Source organism: Candoia aspera, chromosome 4, assembly GCF_035149785.1.
Source record: "Candoia aspera isolate rCanAsp1 chromosome 4, rCanAsp1.hap2, whole genome shotgun sequence".
NCBI lineage: Eukaryota > Metazoa > Chordata > Lepidosauria > Squamata > Boidae > Candoia > Candoia aspera.
In genome coordinates, this window is record NC_086156.1 from 103,924,030 (window position 1) to 103,945,140 (window position 21,111).

The window sequence follows — 21,111 nt, forward strand, 5'->3', positions numbered from 1 at the left end:
GGAGGACGAAGAAGCAACCCAGCCGATGGCGGAGGAAGCGGACCAACGGACGGGAGTGCCTGAACCCCACCGGCGACCCACCCCTGCCGACACACCGATGGAACTGGCCCCAGCGGCAGCGCAGATCGCGGACGGGGACGCACAAGCTAGACTTGCGGCCATGGAGGCCCAGCTGAAGGAACTCCGGACCATGCTTCAATCGTTGATGTCCCCTGCACCGCCCAACGACGTCCCCGCACAGGTCCACACCCCGAGCGGGGTGTCGCACTCCCACGGGCCAGACAATGATCAACAAACGGCCCAGGCGGACAACGCCACAGGCCGGGAAGTGAGAGGAGGGGGCTCACAAAACGCCCGGGCCCCAAAGGACTTCCCCATCTTCTTTGATGGGAACCCTGCAAAACTGTCGTTCTTCATTACGAACGCCAGGGAGTTCATGGGGAGGCACGGACACTCCTATGACTCGGAAGCGGACAAGATCGCAGCCGTGGCGATCAAACTACAAGACCGGGTGGCGGACTGGTACGTCCAAATGTACGAGTCCAGCTCCCCCGCCCTTGCCAACTTCCACGCCTTCATCACCGAGATGAAGCGCTACTTTGAGGACCCACTAGCCAAAGTGAGGGCGAAAAGCGCACTCCAAAGACTCAAACAGGGCGCACACACTGTCCCGGACTACGCCCTCGAGTTTAAAGCCCTCGCAGGGAAGATCAACGACTGGTCCGAGACCACCCTGCTGGAAATGTTCAAAAGGGGGCTCAACCGCGACGTACTCCAATGGGCCCTCTACCGGGACGACCCGGAGACTCTACACGGTTGGATCCACCTCGCGGGGAAAGCAGAACACGCGCACCGCACCTTCCTCATGGCAACGATGGAAGACACGACCAACACCTGCCCAAAGGTACCCGCGCCACACGTGGGGACGGCCGGTCCCACATACCCAAGGAAGAAATTTAATCGTGGGCCCTGCGGGAGGTGTGGAAAACTGGGGCACAAGACGGCAGATTGCTTCGCCAACCGACCGCCGGCTAGTGCTCCCAAATCCGCCCCGAAAACTAGCCTCAAACCACCTAACCCGCTGCCGCCCCCCCACCGCCGAATGACCGGAGCCACAGCGACACCAGACGAAGGCTGGGATGCCTACTGGGGGGGAGAGGATGCCGTAGACCCAGACCAGCTGGCGGGAAACGCTCCCCGCCTGCCCTAAAACACGTTGCGAGGCAGGCGGTGGGACAGCAGCGCGGACCACCTCGACAGAACGGCGAAAGCTCCGTTATAATGGCGGCAATCAAACTCTCTGCCGGCAACGGGGTCACCACGGCCGCGGCACTAGTGGACTCGGGGTGCTCGAAAAACTTGATCCACCCCGACATAGTCGCCAAACTCGACCTCCGCTGCTCCCCCCTCCCCACGCCGCTGGCATTCCACCAGCTGTACGGCTCAACAGCGGGAGGGAAACCAGCCACGATGCAGACCGAGCCGGTCACCCTGCAAATGGGCACCCACACCGAACGCACATCGTTCGTAGTCACCCACATCGGACGACCCATCGCAGTCTTGGGAATGCCATGGCTCGCGACAAACAACCCGCGCATCGACTGGGAGACCCGCACCTTCCTATTCGGCGACGGTGAGTACCGGGCGCCAGTTCCGGCGGGCAGAACCAACCCCACTGTGGGACGAGCAGAGGCGGCTACCCAGGACAACACAGCTACCCCAGCAGACCTACCGGAACAATACGCTGACTTCTCCGAGGTCTTCGGAGAGGCAGAAGCTGATCAACTACCCCCCCACCGCAAGACGGACTGTCAGATTGACCTGCTGCCCGATGTCCCCTTACCTAGGCCGAAGATCTACTCGATGACCCCGAAGGAGATGGCAACCCTCCGGGAGTTCATCAATAAAAACCTAGAGAGGGGATTCATAGAGCCAGCATGCTCACTGGTCGGAGCCCCCGTCTTATTCCGGGAGAAAAAAGACGGCACCCTACGGCTCTGCACCGACTACCGGGGCCTAAACGCGGCTTCCCTATCCAATAAATACCCCTTACCCCTGGTAAAAGACATGCTCGCCCACCTGTCCACGGGCAAGGTCTTCTCCAAGCTGGACCTTCGCGAGGCGTACTACCGCATCCGAATCAGGGAGGGGGACGAATGGAAAACTGCGTTCAACTGCCCCCTAGGCGCCTTCCAGTACAAAGTGCTGCCGTTCGGACTAGCGGGGGCCCCGGGGGTGTTTATGCAGCTCATCAATGAGGTTCTGCATGAACACCTGTTCAAAGGGATCCTCGTCTACATAGACGATGTCCTTATCTACACCAAAATGCACGAGGAACATGTGACCCTAGTCAGACAAGTCCTCGATAAGCTAAGAAGGGCGCAGCTCTATGCCAAACCCTCAAAGTGCGAATTCCATAAAGCGCACCTAGACTACCTGGGGTACCGAATCTCCGGAGACGGCATAGAAATGGATCCCGCAAAAGTCGAGGCGGTGGTGAACTGGGAACGCCCCTGCAACAGACGCCAACTCCAGAGCTTCCTCGGCTTCGCGAATTTTTACAGGTCATTCGCCCAGGGGTTCGCAGAGATAGCCCTCCCCCTAACGGACCTCCTCAAAACCAAAGGGGTGGGGGACACCTGACGCGCCAAGAACCTGGGCACAGTATTGAATTGGACTCCCGCGTGCCAGACCGCATTCAATAAGCTGAAAGCACTGTTCACCACAGAGCCAATCCTCGCGCACCTGGACCCAGAACGGCCGTTCGTGGTCCAAGCCAACGCCTCAGACTTCTCCCTGGGGGCCATCCTACTCCAAAAGGACCCCACAGGACTCCTGAAACCATGCGCCTACCTGTCGAGGAAATTCTCCAAGACAGAAAGGCGATGGCACGTCTGGGAGAAGGAAGCCTTCGCGGTAAAATTGGCGCTGGAAACATGGAGACACCTACTCGAAGGAGCCGCCCAACCATTTGAGGTCTGGACCGACCACCGGAACCTCGAGGCCCTCCGAACGCCCAGACGCCTCAGCCCAAAACAGGTCCGATGGGCCCAATTCTTCAGCCGCTTCAACTTTCAGCTGAAGTTCATGCCGGGTAAAAAGAACTTCCTGGCTGACGCCCTTTCCCGACTGCCCCAAGACGAAGAGCCTGCCCTAGACACGATCGGGACGGTCCTATCCGCTTCCCAACTGGGGATGGCTGTGACCACCAGGAGCGGCGCTCGGAGGCAGCACAACTCTATGGCGCAACCGACGGCGGGGCAACCAGTGACCAGACGACGCCAACCGCAACTACCAGGGGGGATATGCACGGACCTCACCGCCGCCCTCAAAACCGACCCCTGGTTCCTAGCAAACCTCGACAAGGTAACGATGGCACAGGACCTGGCATGGGGAGAAGGCAGAATCTATGTCCCGGACTCGCAACGCCAAGCGATCTTGCATAGATCCCACGACACCAAGCAAGCAGGACACTTTGGGTTCCTTAAGACCCTGCACCTAACAAGGCGTCAATTCTGGTGGCCCGCACTAAGACAGGATGTGAAAGCCTACGTAGCGTCCTGCCCAACGTGCGCCAGAGCCAAACGGGCACCAGGCAAGCCCTCGGGACTTTTACAACAGGTGGCGGAACCCTCCCGCCCATGGGAGGAAATCTCCATGGATTTTATAGTAGACCTCCCACCCAGCCAGAAGAAAACGACCATTTGGGTGGTGAAAGACTACTTTTCGAAACAGGCCCACTTCATCCCCTGCACATCGGTCCCATCCGCACAACAACTAGCCAAACTCTTCCTCATACACGTGTACAGGTTACACGGATGTCCCGCATGTGTCGTGACTGACAGGGGCACACAATTCACTTCTAAATTCTGGCGGGCCTTCCTAAAGCTGACGGGCACCCAACAAGCCCTATCCACGGCCTGGCACCCCCAGACGGATGGAGCCACAGAGGTCCTCAATGCCACCCTAGAACAATTTATACGCTCATACACCAACTACCACCAAGACGACTGGGTCGAACTGCTCCCGTTCGCCGAAGTCGCATACAACAACGCCGTCCACACGAGCATGGGGAAAACTCCGTTTGAAGTAGTCTCGGGGTGCGACTTCATCCCCATACCGGAGCTACCACAACCCCCGGGACCCCAGGTGGACGCTAGTGACTGGGGACGGAAGATTGCAGAATCGTGGCCAATAATCACGGCAGCGCTGAAGGAAGCACAGGCGGCCTACAAAGAGCAGGTCGACAAGCACTGGCGCCAGCAACCGACGTTCCAGGCTGGGGATATGGTCTACCTATCCACCAAATTCCTAAAGTCGCCCCAACCCTCGAAAAAACTGGGGCCTAAGTACATCGGGCCGCTCCGAGTCACACAGATAGTGAACCCGGTGGCAATACGCCTGGACCTGCCGCACAACCTACGGAGACTCCACCCGGTATTCCACACCAGCCTCCTGAAACCTGCAACTACCTCTCGATGGCACCCAAGCACGCCACTGCCCTCACCGGTGATGATCGACGGCCAACATCACTTCGAAGTAAGGGACATACTCGACTCCCGCAGGCAACGGGGAACTTTACACTATTTGGTCAGGTGGAAACACTTCCCCCACCCAGAATGGGTGGCGGCGCACAACGTTAAAGCGCCTGACCTGACCTGGGCATTTCACCGGGCGTACCCCGACAAGCCTAAGGCGAGACAAGCAAACCGGCACCTGCACACCCCCTCCCCCACGCCCCCCCGCCTACCGCACCCCAAGGGAAAGGGCCCCCCCAAGCCCGCGACTTGGGTGGACCTCCCCCCCCCGGGACTCACCCCCCCGCCCTGGGCCCATGAGGGAGTGACAAGCGGTCGCCAGCACCCTCCCCCCGCCCCGGGCCCATGGGGGAGGGGCAATCAAGTCAACAGTGCATGCCTGGGGGCAACGCCCAGGAGCACACATAACAAAGCCGACGCACATGGAATAAAAATAAGGGCCCTACCTGGAGCTGATAAGCACCCGACCAGCCACGCCTCTCTCCTCGCCGAACTGAGCCAAACAAGCAGGGTGTGGCCGGAGCATGCGCACGCCCAGGGTGTGATCGGGGCATGTGCACTGGGAACACACCCTAGATGGACACGAGGTAGAGGGCGGAACAAAGGGAGGGTCGAAAACACTCCGGCGGGAAATTCAAAAAAAAACAAAACATTTTGACAGCTCTCCTGGTAAAAAACCGGAAAGCCGGGGGGGGGGCACTATTCGGACAGGGGGGCAGTATGTCATGAGTGCCGTTGAGCTGAAGACATCAGCGCAATGGCACACATGACAATAACGAGGAAGCAGGGGAAGGGGCTCAAGATAAGCAGCCATCAGCTCACAAAGAAGAAAGAAGAAGAGACAAAGGCTAAGCGGATCGCGAGGCACACCCAAGCTGTTAGCGCTAGCGCAACAGAGATCGCCCAGCTGACAGCAATCACCGGATGAATAAGGAAACCGATGATGGGCGATTCCGGAGCACCAGCGGGGCCTCGCAACCCCTCACCTACCGGCAAGACAGCATGTTGGACAAAGGGGGGATGACGTAACCCTGAGTGAGGGGGCGCTGACCGGCGCGGGGTATTTAAACCCTGCACCGGCGCGCTCCTGTCACTCTCAGCTTTTTTCTACTACTGACACTACGTGATGAATAAAACAGAACCTGCTTCAACTGAACCAGTGTCTGTGCTTTACTCAGCAGTAGGCAGTGCATGACACCAGTTCTTACCCAATTATAGAAAATACCAATGATCCCAGTCTTGCCTTTGACCACTCTTTACCAGGGCGGTGGCAGATATTAATGGGTACCTTTTGGGCTTCTACTGGGGCCCAAGAAAAGATTTGGGGAGGCAACATACAGAACAATGGGAGAGAAAAGTGAAGGATGATGAACTTAAATGTCAGGAATGCAATGACGATCTGGCTTTACAACTGAAGATCTACTGAGGGTGATCTAAAGGTCTTGCTCTGACAATTGCTTTTGGTGGGACAACACAGGTTGCACAGGCAGCAAAAGGAGAACATTCCCCTCCACCCCATGCCTGCCCTGAAGCCCTCAAAGGCTTTTGGGTTGTTTCTGAATCCCAGTCTTTACTCACTGCTGCAGCACTTGGGCAGCATTTTGTCACGACAATGCAATTCAGGGATTGCTGTACAAAGGGCTAATCCTTCCAGTGGACTGGAAAAGCTCCCTCAGCCAAGTGTTCTCTTCTTTAGCTTTTGATTCAGAGGAGATGCATGCCACTTTGTTTAGGCTGAGCACCTATTGGGTCTGAACCAGTTGGCTGGGATCTGTGCTCAACAGTGTAGTAAGTGTGGCCAGGACGAAACAAAATTTCATTTCATTTGATTTATTTTAAAATGCCATTAATGATTGCTTTCCAGTCCTATATTTAATGACTTCTCCTTCAGTCATGATTCAGTAAATTGTCTGAAGGTTCCTGAGGGGCCTCATTCAAGGTTTGAGGGGCTACAGGTCGCTCAGCTTGTGTCTCTCTGCCACAGAGAATGCTGGCCAGAAAAAGGACGTTATAAAGAGGAAGGATGGTACAATAATGAAGGCACACTTGGTGTTGAGCCAGCCCCTTCCTTCAGGCCCTCCAGTTCTGAGACAGCCCCCACTTGGGCATACACGAGTGGAAAAGGAGGCCCCTCCGCTACCACCCCACTTCATTATGACCAGTTTCTTACTTCCCCACCAGACAGGGAACCAGGGGAGGACTGAAGGGGAAATCCTCACCTTGCCCTGAGTTTGGCTAAACTATGGGAAGAGACAACAAACAAAACTTTGGGGAGTCGATCATTCAGTCAAGCTGAGGTGGGTGTTAGAAGGCAACCAGTCAAATCCAGGATTCCCTCCCCCCAAAAGTCAACTTTATTGAAGGTGACAAAGGAAGACAAAGTTCTACACACTCAACACACAGTGAAAGAGAGATAAAATACAAAACAACAACAACATAAACCCTAACGCAATTCTAGCTACAAGCAAACAACTCCCCAATTTCCAATCTCGCCTGAGGTAACCCCCCGCCCCCAATCCAGGACTCCAGCCAACTCTCCAAAACATCTTTTCAAACAACTAAGGTTGTTAATTGCTTACTGTTTCTCTCTTGGCTTATTAAACTACTGCACAGATCCATTCAGATTCAATGTTTAGAACAGTTTAGAACAATGAAACATATGATAGCCAAAGGTCCATGGGTAAAGAAAACGGAAGATATAAACATGACATACATTATGTTAAATATACATATAAATAAGACTAAGTATAATAAATGAATAAGTCAAGCAATTCCTGAAATCATAGAAATCACAGCTCCACAACTCATGGACAAGTTAATATATAACCACAAAAAACTCTCAGCTTCAAGGGTTATTTTATAAATTTAGGGACTGGTTATGAATTAGATTTCCATTTTTAAATTTCTGGAACCCACAAATCTTTCTAATAACCTCTAGTTAAAACTGTTCCTCACAGCATTAGTTCAGTTTATCTCTCGAGTAAAGGGAAGTTGTCAGCAGGGAATGTGTGAGGTAACCTGAGAAGTGATGCTCCAAAGACAAAAAATGTACTTTGGGAAGTGGTACAAACACATCATATCTAACATGGACTCCCGGCTCTTATTTAAAGGGGTGTTTTCATTGGCCATGTGTGTTATTTCAGTCATGCAGAACCCAACCCACAGGTTCCTTCCTCTTGGCACTGCAGCCACTTCTACATTCTGGATATGTTTTCCTTCCAGAGAATGATGAATATAGCAGGCAGGTTCAATTTCACGTTTTACATTAATAATGGCACCAATCTAAATTCAGGAATTGCATGGAAGTTGCGTCTGTTACGCTAATGCTTCAACACATTTACCAGGGGAATATGTCCGTCTTTGTGTGAAACTGATCAATCGAAATCATGAAGTGAGCTTCCCTAAAGATGTCTTGGCTTGGCTGACCGCCTTCACCACCACACAACGGATCGATTTCTGAACTCAGATTGTGTCTGTTGTGCGGCCATCGAAGGCCACGTGCGAGCCTCCTGACTGTGGATAACTGGACCTCAGGCCAAAGGCGGAGCCCTGGAAACACCACTGGTTTCAGGACTTTGCGAAGCCCACCTGACGGGGAGGAGAGAGTTCCACAGCACACCAACTGCTTTCAGGCTGGGGAAGCAATCCCTCTTGCTGGTGTGTTTGGTGCTCTGAACAAAGGGACATGCCTGCACTCAGCGTAATGTGAATTTATTTACTTATTTCACGTCCAGATCAAACTTTGCTCTGCCAGAATGCAGCCACCGCCACAGCCTTGTCATTAGCTTGCTGTAGGTCATTGGCAGTACAAGGCTCCGGCCATAATGTGAAAAGGATGTGGAGATGTTGAAGCTTGGCCAGTCAACCAGGCTGGGAAAAATTCAAAATTCAGTTGGGTTTGAACAGTTGTGATCAGCATTAATTAGGGCAGACAAGCAGATGCTGAGGCCTTGGCAGTTCCCAGAAGCCTTGAACAAGGCACCTGATTACTTTCAAAAGGTGTAGTACTTCTACTGTAAATAGCAATACAAGTTTGAAAAGGGGAAATATGTTTTAGATAACTGGAAACTATCATATAAACTCATTACTCATTAAATGTCAATCAAAACATACCCTATTTAGTTTTGTCCTAACCACACAACTGTATTCTTGAGTGAGATTTCCAGCTAAATTATGAAAGGCCAACTAGGTCCTCAAGGGACGCGGTGGCGCTGCGGGTTAAACCGCTGAGCTGTCGATCGGAAGGTCGGCGGTTCGAAACCGGGGGCGGGGTGAGCTCCCGTTGCTCGTCCCAGCTCCTGCACACCAAGCAGTTCGAAAACATGCAAATGTGAGTAGATTAATTGGTACCGCTTCGGCGGGAAGGTAACGGCGTTCCGTGAGTCATGCTGGCCACATGACCCGGAAGTGTCCTATGGACAACGCCGGCTCCAAGGCTTTGAAACGGAGATGAGCACCGCCCCCTAGAGTCGGACACGACTGGACTTTACGTCAAGGGAAACCTTTACCTTTACCTAACTAGGTCCTCAGCCTAGGAAAAGTTACACACCACCCTTTCACTACCAAATAAGTGTATCTGCAAATTTGCACATCAAATTATGGAAAAAATGATAACGATTCTTGAATAAAATCCATTGATCCATTCATTTTCATTTCTACCCCCTCCCCCAAGCATTTAGGGCATCTGTTATCCAGTTTTTGAAACCATGCTATTCTTCTTCCTGACTAGCTGCTCTCTGGTGTTCAGCTCTGGTCTCAACATGATAATGTAGCACTTGGGCAGGAAAATGCAACCCAACAAGCCACCACTTGAGGCCAAGATGGAGAAGACCTCCACAGCCACCACGGATGTCCCCTTGGTGCTCAGGTAGGTGGGCACAAAGGAGACCCAAACACTGCAGAAGGCCAGCATGCTGAAGGTGATGAGCTTGGCTTCATTGAAACTGTCGGGCAACTTCCGGGCAAAGAAGGCCACCGTGAAGCTGATGATGGCCAGAAGCCACATGTAGCCCAGCACAACATAGAACATGATTTCTGAGCCTTCATTGCATTGCACTAAGATCTCACCCTTCCGGGAGTGCATGTCCAACTCTGGGAAAGGGGGAGACGTTGTCAGCCACACCGCACAAATGGTCATTTGAATAAAGGAGCAGAGAAGAATGACGGAGATGGCCAGCCTTTTCCCTACCCACTTCCTCATATGATTCCCTGGCTTTGTGGCCATGAAAGCCAGAACCACGGTGATGGTTTTGGCCAACACACAAGACACTGCAACGGAGAAGACAACTCCAAAAACTGCCTGCCGAAGAAGGCAAGTGACTGTCCCTGGGCAGCCAAGGAACAGGAAGGAGCAGAGGAAACACAACAGGAGTGAGAAAAGGAGGGTGCAGGTGATGCCCCAGTTGTTGGCTTTGACGATGGGAGTGTTCTGGTAGCAGATGAAAATCCTCATCACCACAACTGTGATTGCAGAGAAAGAAACTGCACAGGTAGCGAGAACTGTTCCCAGGACTTCTCGGTAGGATAAGTAGGAGAAAGCTTTGGGAATACATTGATGCTGTTTCTCATTTGGATATTGTTCTTCTGGGCACTTCTCACATTGGCTGGAATCTAAAAGCCATAAACAAGATCTTGAAACATTCTACACACTGAATTGTACTTCAGGATTTAACAACGATTCCTTCCTGCAGCTACCTGTATGTTTGGACTTTTCTCACATAAGAGTGTGGATGTATTTGGAGCAGGTTTCCCTGTTAGCTCTTTGAAATGGGAATCTGACAAGTGGAATTGGCTTAATATGAAGAGAGTAAACCTCTTCTGAAAATTCTGCTGTAGGAAAACATTTTGAAAATTTATTTTTGTGTTCTGCAGACTGCATTTCCTGAAGAACACATTACGCCCCTGGATAAAGAAAAGTTCCTATTTAAAAAAAGGACTAAGACAACCAAGCAGGTGAGACATCCCAGTAAACCTACTCTATTATTTTCTTTAAAACTATCTCCAAAAAACCAAACTTTAGAGTAGGGCGCAATTTTTAAAGAAATATACATTTTTTTCTTACCAGTCTTGATGGAAATCCTTCCCTCTGAACACTGGGCACAGTCATAGCAGCAAACCTGTTTCCCCTCCCTAATTAATTTCCGGTATCCAGGATGGCAGCTTTCCACGCAGGTCGAAGAAGGTGGTGTCTAATGGGAATGGCAAAAGGAAATACTTCAGATGGATGGTAACCTAGCGTTTACTCAATCATTCCACAGTCATTCTCAGTATCAACCCTGAAACAACCAGCTTCTTATAATTTCTTTTATTACTCAACTTTGAATTCCTAGGACTGCTTTCTGGATTGAGGCAAAGGAGAGGGAAACCGGTGGATTTGAAGTAAGATTTTGGAATTAATTATGAGAATCCTTTCCATGGGAAAATAATTATGTTTGGAATACTCTTAAAAAAACCATGATCAAAGCATGAGACTTTGAATGTTGGATACTAGAGGGAACCAGAAGGAACTAAAGATTACAATTAAAGGAGAAGAACACTTAAATTTCACTCCCTAATACAGAATGGAGCAAAAATATTTTAACATTGGACATAAAAGGATATATAGAGCTAGACATTAATTTTAAGGGTGCCCGCTTCTGTAGATAGGCTGGGTTTAAAAGATGTTATGAAAGAGGAACAAGTTTTACCTGACAAGACTGAGACTATTTGAAAGTGGATTTAAAAATGACAGGCAATCATTACACTATAAGAGTGATATGAAAAAAGATGCTACACTGCACATACAAAAGAAACCAGCTGATGTCCTAATAATCAAAAGGGATATACAAATAACAAACCAAGAGAGTGACCTGGACAATTTTCCTATATTGGATTTACAAAAGAGGTTTGTTAAAGCTTTGAAGACCTTTGTGAGGAGGGATAAAGAAAAAATGAAAAGAAATGAAGTTCTAGGACATGATTTGAAGGGACTAAAGATCATGATTGTTAAAAGTAAAAGGAAGGAATATAAAGTTGGTTTATCTGATCAAGATTTATATAGATATGTTGTTATTTCTGGTAACCCTTAATAGACTTTTGCTGATTAGGGCTGAAATGATGAGGCTTTAAGGATTTCTTTATAGAGAAGAGATGAGACGTGGGAAGAATAGATCATTTGCTGTGTTTTAAGAGATGGCACTAAGCTACTAAAATTGTGTATACTTGTTGTGATGAAGGGGGAAGTCATTTCTTTATATATTTCTTTTTCTTTACTATATTCTTATTTTTTCTTTTTTTCCTATTTCTATTTCTTTCTTTTCTGCACTTTCTATTTTTTCTTTTTATTCTTTTCTTTTGTATTAGTTTTTATTTCTGTAATTGTCATTTTTAATAACATTTCTATTAAAAAAAGAAGGATGAACCCTCCCTTCCATGTCAGCTTTCAAGGCATGAACGTTACATAAGTTCTTAAGAGGCCTCTAGACCCAAAGCTGATCCAAAGCTGCAGTCAGCAGAGTTCTCTTTCTCCAGGGCCTGAAATTGTAATGTAGAATTGAGAACCTCATCATTTTTCCAGGCTAAAGAAGATGTTCTAAATTCAGGGAGATGGTATCACGTGACCTTGGAACCACTCTCAGTTTACTTGCTTTGAATTTCAGGAACTGAGGAAAGAACTCCCCTTTTTTTGGTGGGTTTGTTTAACTCACCTGCTTAAATTTGGGATTCCATGCAATCGCAGTTGTATTTATGGTGAGCCCTTCCCTTCGAGAACTCTGGGGCTCAATCAGTCCAACTTGGACTTTCTGGAAGGATCGATTGGGGAACGTAACCAAGTTGATGATGTCGTATTTTGCTGCCAGGTTTCCATTCTCATTGAAAGCTATTTCTTCCCCAGCACTATTGTTGAAGTGGAGGTTTTCCAGAAAGACTCGAAGCTAAAAGAGAAGAGGTAGAGGTGACAAACTGGTGCTAATAGCAGGCAATAGGAATCACAGTTCCATGCTGTGACTTACCAAATAGTGTGGAGCTTGATTCTTTATGAACATCCGAACATTTGCGTTAATAGTGTTTTCTGTGTCCCAAATTGGAAAGTCTACCTTGCAGGACTATGTTCGTATTTTTTTTCCTTTTCCTTTATTATTATTGGACATGTTGTCAGATAGATTCCCCAAGCAAAATTGGGACTTCATGAGGGGTAAAAACCTCCTGAAGCATTCCGATTGCCAAAAAATGATCTTTCCCACAATTCCAGAGCAAAATGGCCATGAAATCAATGGAGGTCACAAGAAAGCATCATATTCGTTGGAATTCTGTGCCAGATAAAATGGCTAAGAAGTTCCATTGCAGCCTTGGCAGATTAAATCAGTTTTTCTTCAAGCGTGAGAGAGAAAAAGCTTTCACAGACAGATCTTAGAGCAGCCTTTCTCAAGCTTTTCACCCTGGAGGAACCCTTGATATATTTTTAGGCCTTGGGGAACCCCAGCACATTCAGGCTGAAATATAGGCCAGAAGTTACAAAAGTATTATATTTGTTTCATGTGAAGGCCTCTATATATGCATTAACAGTGTTCTTGAACTAAAAATAAAGAATGAAAGTTATCTCTTTAATGTTAAGTTTCCCAAATTTGAAGTAATGTTTTAAGTAAATCAGATTCTCCCAGGGAAGGCCTAGTGACCTCTTGTGGAACCCCAGGCTTCCATGGAAGCCTGGTTGAGAAACCCTGTCTTAGAGTAAGTCAAGTGTTGCCCTCCTATCCTACCCCTGCCCCCAACCACATTCCATTTTTTTCCCCACAGGAATTCTTCCTTCTCTGTTCCTTAGAGAATTTTTCTTCTGCTACTCAACCCCAAAGTGTTGCAAACAAAGCTGGCCTTTTACTGGATTTGGACGGTTTGTTGGCCTGAAGATTGGAAAGGGAGCAGGAGGCCGCTGGGGGACAAATCGCTCCCATCTCTAGCGCAACCACTCTAAAAGTCAGAACTGCAAAAGGAAATGAGCACTCAGGAGAAGGTACAGAGCTTTCTTCTTGTCAATTTCACATTCTACAACCTGCTTTAAAAAACCCAAATATTCGTCCCAAATCTTCCAGCCTCTATAATTTAATTCTCCTTCTTGATCAGGATTGTGGCAACACAATCTTCCTATCTTCAAATCAATTTTCCCTTGACTATCTAAACATAAGTCACCAATTCTCATCGTTTTCTTTGGAGAAACCGCTTTAGCCTTCAGGTAGTTTTCAGCCCAATCAATTTCTCTCAATTCTTGGGATAATTTGGACTCCACAAATTCTGAGAAATGCTCCGAGACTTGAATAACAGCGTTGTAGCGATCTTTAAGTATCGAATTATTTTCCTCCCTGTTCCTTAACAGTAAGATCGATTATGGCGCCTGCTAGTGCCCCGGGAAGGTAAAGCCATTCATGCTGTAACTGAACAGCCTTTTTATCTCCAGTGTGGCCAATCAGGAAAATAAAAAGAAATAACAAACAGCATTCCCACGGGAAAGTGAGAGCAAATAGATCAGAACTCCAATCTGCAGATTCAATGAAGAAGAGAAAGTTTTATATTGCTCAAAAACCACTTTAATAAAAACGGAATAAAAAAAATTCCTTAAATCTCAATTTAACACATTATATATAAAAAGCCAAATTACTGAGTTAATATTTTTCAAAAATAATGAGAATCAGCAAGAGATTCCGCATTTCTTTGGTGTAGAAAGCATCTCTGGTAAAATTCAAAGAAAAACCCCTTAGTGCTATAGAAATGGGGTGGGCAGCTTTAAAGTCCAGCTTGGCTTCAGAGCGGCTTGGGAAGAAGATGACAGCCCTGCCTCGCAGCTGATCGCTTACCAGTTGATCGTGAAAGGCCATTTTGCGGTCTTCTGGCTGTGACCAGCTGTCTGGAGAACACAAGGGGTGATTCCTGGGGTCCTCCTTAATACAGAGAACGCCTCTGGGCTCCAAGGAAGCTTCCCTGAGCCCAAGAAAAAAAGCTGCTCTGACAGGTCAGTCTGCAGACAGCGGAAAAAAACTGCTCAAGCCGCTATTGGTCCCCACCAGAAGTCCAGGAAATCAGCATTTTGCCAAGTTACCATAAAGCGTCCACACAACTAAAAATGACTCACCGTGAAATAGATTACAAAGAGCAGCGTTAAAGCATACCTTACAAATATAATTCTTCCACTCTAGAGGAGCAGCTGAATGACAAGCCTAGTGATGTAAATCCTTCCATGTCTACTTGAAACTAAATCATGTTTCGTTCAATCAGACCCTTCCAGATAAATGTGGCTGGGAGGGTAGTCAAAACATATATTGTTAAGGATGTTTGTGTAAATTGAAATAAGCATGTTATTATAGCTACATTCCCATTGAAAGGCACCATAACTAACCTGCCAAGGTTGGACTTCCAGCAAATTCAACTTCTCTCCTTTGTCCATTGTCTTCTGCCTGGCTCTGGATGAATACATGGCATGGAGAGCATGTGCCACAGCATAGACAGCATTGTAAATATTGTAGCTCTGGCCAGACATCTCCATTTCAAAGACAGTTCCAGGGAACCTCCCTAGATCCTCTTTCCCAGTGCAGTTTGCTATGTCTAACCTTTTTAAATTATACATTGGAAGTGAACAGCTAAATGCAGTATACCAGAAGTTGTGTATGAAAGACACCTTAGAGTGATGTGGGTTTAGGTTCTCAAGGAACTCCTGAAAGCCTGGTACCACATTTGTGTGTAGAGTAAAGGACAAGCTGCCATTGAAGGACAATGCTGTGAATTTATGGGGCTCAAAAACAGAAGTGACATCCCACTGAGCAGTTATGATCCAAATCCTCTCTATTGGGAGCTTGTCCTTAATTTCATAACATTCCAGAATTATTCGTAAGCCTTCCATAGACTGCATATCTCCATAAACAAGTATTACATTGATTTTACTGTACCATAGGGAGAGTGCTATGCTATTTAGGTTATTCTTTCGGAAGGTACTGGGCTCATAATCTGTCACTCTTGGGATAAATTGAATTAAAGAAATGCAAATATCACTCTGGATGAATCTGGGTCTCATAAATCTGAAAAACCTCTCTCCAGTGATGTCTTCTGGGATGAGGAGGCCAATCCAATTCCATCCAAAATACTGCAAGAGCTGAATAATCCCAACATACTGGAGGTTTTCATTTGGAGTCATCCAGAAGAAAGAAGGAAACTGAATTTTGTCACTCAACGCAAGGTCAAAAGAGCCGTAACTGAGCTGCAGTTTGGGAATAATAATGATGTATTTTAGGTGAGCTATGGTATGTGTTTCAGCAGACACACCAAAAGCAGGGGGTAAGCAGATTTCTTTTGGCCCTTGCTTCCATAAAAAGTCTTGATGGGGAGAGATAAATACTAAATTTGGGGATCAACAAGTCCATCCTCACTACTTTTGCAACCCGACCACCATTAGCATTCCATTTGCCACTTTTTGGACAAAGTCATCTCAGGCTTTGATTGCGCTCACCCGAAATAGAGAGCAGACAGAACTGAGTAACAAGAGAGGGTTCTTATTCATTAAGAATGTGAGAGTATTGGTTACCCATTGTGGCAGTCAAATAACGTTCATCTGGCATTTTATATTATAACAGTAAGATATCGAGTGCTACATTTATTTGATTTAATGATAAAGAGGTTTAAACTGCGGTGGCAACATGGAAACAATGACAGCTACACTGTTTCTTCCATTCTAAATGCAATATTCATTAAGAATTACTGTTGTTGTAATGGTAATTGATTCCTTGCATTTCTCTGGTCCCCCCCCTCCTTTTTTTTTGTCCTCATATAGTTTTTTGTAGCCACCACCTCTTTTCTTTCCTGTGCATTATGTGAGCCTAGATACCTGTGGAATCTTGTAGGCATTCAAGATGTTGGCCATCTGGATGGTGTTCGGAGAGGGGAGGTCACCAATGACAGCCATGAGCTTCTGATCCTTTACAGAATTATAATTGGGAGGACAGCTTTGTTCCAGGAAGAGGAGGCCCAAAAGATACTCACTGGCTTTCTGTGGATTAAATGCATTTTCATAGACTTTTGAGCCCAAGGTGATGTTGGGTAACAAGTTCTCATTCATGTTGATCTCCTGAATGGCAAAAGTGAAGGCGAGGACATGCTGAAAGTTTTTAGGCAATGGCCTGCAAGAAGAGTTTCATTTAGTTCTACCGTTGTAGAATGAGACAAGCATTTTAATTAAATAGCCTGCTTTCATAATGCTTTTCTCTGTGCCAAAAAAGGATGTGTCTGTCTGCTTTATGAGTATTAGAGAGGTGAAGTATGCCCTTGTTTTCTGAAGCACTTCTTTGGAAAAGAAAAACTCTAATTGTTGAAATGCAGTAGTTAAAATGTCCCAGGGCTGAAGCAGGCATGGAATGAGGAGCTGAAGGGGAGTGTCTGAATGTCGTTTGAAGATTATTTGGGCATCGCATTTTGAGCAGTTTAAAACAGGTCATGCCATAAAAAGGGTAATTTCATCTGTGTTGGGCAGCTATGCAATCTGACACTCAGAAATCGATGGGCTGTGCCAACTGTTGGGGAATTTGTTACTCAAGATGTAACATTTTATCACGTTCATTTATTTAAATATGTCCCACCTTTGCATGCATCAATCAATCAATCAATCAATCAAGGAGGCTTACTACATGAAAAGCAGAAAAGTCAGACAAGCTCAATCTATTTAAAATAAAAGCAAGCATTAATTTGAAATACAGAAGGGGGGGGAGTGATTGTGCTCCGGTGGGTCCTTGCCAGAGAGAAGTTTTTTCCATAAGCAGATTAATTCAAGTATAGCAACACCCAGATGAAAAAACCAGGGGACTACAGGGGACTATTCTAATAGCTGAGTTATCCTTAACCAAGAGAGAGATATATACATAATAGTCCCATTTAATTCTCATCTAAAGTGGAACAATTTTTACCAGATTCACTTGAATTCGATCCCAGTAAAGCAGACTGGAAAAGCAGATCACATTTTGTTTTTAAAGGAGTACTTGCCATCCTCTGAAGAATCCTGCTGGGGGTTCCATAAAGTTGAGTAAAGGCAGTAGAGGAAATAGAGTAGAGACAAATTCTGCAATGGTAATGTCACTGGAGGGAGCAGGGGAATTGTACGGAAACCTTAGCTTGCTGCCACACGTGGAGGTACGGATCTTGCTGAACGAAGTCTGAGGCAGGGTAAGGAGGGGGAGCAGGAACACCCAGCCTTGGAATGCCAAAGTAAGGTGGCCCCAATCACCGCAGAGCAGCCACATCTTCATCACCCCACTTTCTCTGGAACAATGAGATCCAATCTCGGTTGGCCCTCTGTATAGCTACAGTTATATCACTTAGCACTAGAGGGATTCAAAATACAACCTTCAGAGCACTATGTGATTGTTGTTATTACTAACATCTGCTCAGTCTCACTAGCCTCTGGGCTTCCACAGGAAACAAGGTTATTCACTGTGATTTTGATAATTAGGGGGTAGATAATCACCTTCCCCAAAGCTGTCCAATTCCTTTCCCAGTTAGAGGAATTGTATGGTCCTAATACAACCCTTGTCTGTTCTTTATCAGGTAAGGAAAGAAATACATTAATTCCCTTGGGATCATAGTGGATTTTGGGAACTGAGTCTTCATCTCTAAATACAAAGAAAACAATGGTGGTTAGAACAAGAAGTCATAGATAGTAGCCAATATGACCAGATAAGTCCTTCCTTCTCATCTCCCAGGCTATCTTTCCTCATCGTATTCTAGACTAATTTCTATACAATTGTTAGGAAGGTTTTAAGTGTTTGTGGTTAATTTGTCTTCTCAACAAATGAGCAACAGACTATAATAATCCTCTTCCATGTCAAGGATGCTATGTTACCAGGCAAAAGAATCCGTAGGAGAAAAGACTAGATCAAGAGCAGTTTGAAGCTCAATATAAAAATTCCATGTTTCTTATGTTGTGTGGCGATAGCAAGATTTTAAAAGGTCTTTCCCTCTCCCGAAAATAGATCTGGATGAGTTCCAGATTTTCCCTACCTAAAGCCTGTTTTCACTACATGCTTCCAAAAAGATCAATGTTACCTTGTTGTAGTGGAAACACTCTCCAGCCTTTTAGGGTAAAATCTTGCAGGAACTTTTACCTTCCACGGTTGAAGTTCTGGAAGATTCCCTTTATCTTCCCTCCCCATGGCTCTCTGTCTGGCGGTGGATTAATGTCTGGGATGGAGAGGATGTGCTGCAGTATGGACAGCATTGCAAAGGCCATGTGTACAGTATTTCAATCTGAAGTGGGACCTCCCTATCCCCTCCCTCCTTAGGTTTTCTGAACCTACTTGGCTACCGTGTGAGAGCAGGAAAAGGCATGGCTTCTTAGGAGGAGGCTGATAAGCACACTGAAGGCAAAGCAGCTTTGCCCACTTCAGATTGGAATCCTGCACACATATTGAAAGCCATTAACTACAGCCAGACACCCCCATTCCAGAAACAGTTGAAGCCGCCTCCCTGATAGCTAGATCGTTTAGCCATTGGACAGCCGTACCCTCGAGATGATGTACTTCTTGCAGGGAGCCAGGAAACCTTCTGAGGGGACATTCCATCGTGATGTGATGTAAAGTTTGCGGGACGCTCCCACAGTCACAGTTAGGATTATCAACGAGCCCCCCATTTATGTTTCCAATATCGGCACCTGCCATGATTAATTCAAATCTGATTAAGCGCAGTCCAGTTTTTCCTTGGGAGATCAGAGCCATAAGGGCTGGATCAGACACTAAATTAAACCAATCTGGGTTAGAAATTGCCCACTCCTGGCATGCCATGCTGTCTCAATGTCAAAGTCTTCTCTGACTAATTGCTGTCCAAGTTTCCATGGCGGGTTCCAAGATTTGAGTCTAAACATTTGATTGTGGCAATCCTCGTGTATAGGTAATAATAAATTTGTCTCACATTTCTGCCACTCCTTTTTTAAGGGTTTATTGAAGGAATGCAACAAATTTCCCTTCTAAAGAAATACAAGGCTTTCTCTTAAAGATTTCTACCATTACTGGCAGAATAGCTTTGTTCCCACTATTTCCTAGAGGGAATGTGATGTCTTCCATAGTTCAGCCATAGGCATAGGCATAGGCATAGTGATTGTTGTTGTTGTTGTCATCATCATCATCGGCTGCAATCACTTTTTCCAAAACTTTCCAGTTGTCATGAGTGCCGTTGAGCTGAAGACATCAGCGCAATGGCACACATGACAATAACGAGGAAGCAGGGGAAGGGGCTCAAGATAAGCAGCCATCAGCTCACAAAGAAGAAAGAAGAAGAGACAAAGGCTAAGCGGATCGCGAGGCACACCCAAGCTGTTAGCACTAGCGCAACGGAGATCGTCCAGCTGACAGCAATCACCGGATGAATAAGGAAACCGATGATGGGCGATCCCGGAGCACCAGCGGGGCCTCGCAACCCCTCACCTACTGGCAAGACAGCATGTTGGACAAAGGGGGGATGACGTAACCCTGAGTGAGGGGGCGCTGACCGGCGCGGGGTATTTAAACCCCGCACCGGCGCACTCCTGTCACTCTCAGCTTTTTTCTACTACTGACACTACGTGATGAATAAAACAGAACCTGCTTCAACTGAACCAGTGTCTGTGCTATACTCAGCAGTAGGCAGTGCATGACATAAAGCTGAGAGTCACAAACTCAGCCTCGCCGAGCCCCACCGGACGACAACGAGCCGCGGGAGGAGTAGACAGCGAGAAGACCAGGAACGATGAGGCCAGCATGACGCGGACAAGGGGGGCGAGCCGCATGGCAAGAAGCAGAGGAGGACCGATCGAGGCCAGAGGCACCGCGGACTCCCGGAGCCATGGACACCCACCCGGCCCAACCCGAGCCTCAGCTCCAACCCCAGGGGGAGATGACGATGGAGGCAACCCGGCCACGGGAGGGAGCAACATACCTCCCGAGACCAGCGGAGAACCCCTCGCCCCACATCGCACCCCAGCCACGGGCGTGGAGTGGCAGCCCAACGGCGGTAAGCACGGGGGAGGACGAAGAAGCAACCCAGCCGATGGCGGAGGAAGCGGACCAACGGATGGGAGTGCCTGAACCCCACCGGCGACCCACCCCTGCCGACACACCGATGGAACTGGCCCCAGCGGCAGCGCAGATCGCGGACGGGGACGCACAAGCTAGACTTGCGGCCATGGAGGCCCAGCTGAAGGAACTCCGGACCATGCTTCAATCGTTGATGTCCCCTGCACCGCCCAACGACGTCCCTGCACAGGTCCACACCCCGAGCGGGGTGTCGCACTCCCACGGGCCAGACAATGATCAACAAACGGCCCAGGCGGACGACGCCACAGGCCGGGAAGTGAGAGGAGGGGGCTCACAAAACGCCCGGGCCCCAAAGGACTTCCCCATCTTCTTTGATGGGAACCCTGCGAAACTGTCGTTCTTCATTACGAACGCCAGGGAGTTCATGGGGAGGCACGGACACTCCTATGACTCGGAAGCGGACAAGATCGCAGCCGTGGCGATCAAACTACAAGACCGGGTGGCGGACTGGTACGTCCAAATGTACGAGTCCAGCTCCCCCGCCCTTGCCAACTTCCACG

The 21,111-nt window shown here is 47.8% G+C and overlaps 1 protein-coding gene across 1 annotated transcript; it reads right to left on the minus strand.

Moving 5' to 3' along the window:
- Positions 1 to 9,225: 9,225 nt before the first annotated feature.
- On the minus strand, positions 9,226 to 18,774 carry LOC134496807 (vomeronasal type-2 receptor 26-like). The gene is made up of 5 exons (XM_063302520.1): positions 18,650 to 18,774; positions 16,384 to 16,675; positions 12,224 to 12,451; positions 10,600 to 10,726; positions 9,226 to 10,148 (listed from the first exon to the last, which is right to left on the minus strand). Exons 1-5 carry the CDS (start codon positions 18,772 to 18,774, stop codon positions 9,226 to 9,228), a joined length of 1,695 nt encoding a protein of 564 aa, XP_063158590.1.
- Between the last annotated feature and the right edge of the window lie 2,337 nt (positions 18,775 to 21,111).

What these genes read in the sequence shown, in the direction of transcription:
- LOC134496807 (XM_063302520.1), bottom strand. Translation starts at nt 18,774, where the DNA reads ATGGCCTTTGCAATGCTGTCCATACTGCAGCACATCCTCTCCATCCCA. An exon ending in CAGAACTTCAACCGTGGAAG is followed by an intron (nt 16,676 to 18,649) that starts GTAAAAGTTCCT and finishes CTCTTCTTGCAG; the next exon opens with GCCATTGCCTAAAAACTTTC. An exon ending in ATGCCTACAAGATTCCACAG is followed by an intron (nt 12,452 to 16,383) that starts GTATCTAGGCTC and finishes CTTCTCTTTTAG; the next exon opens with CTTCGAGTCTTTCTGGAAAA.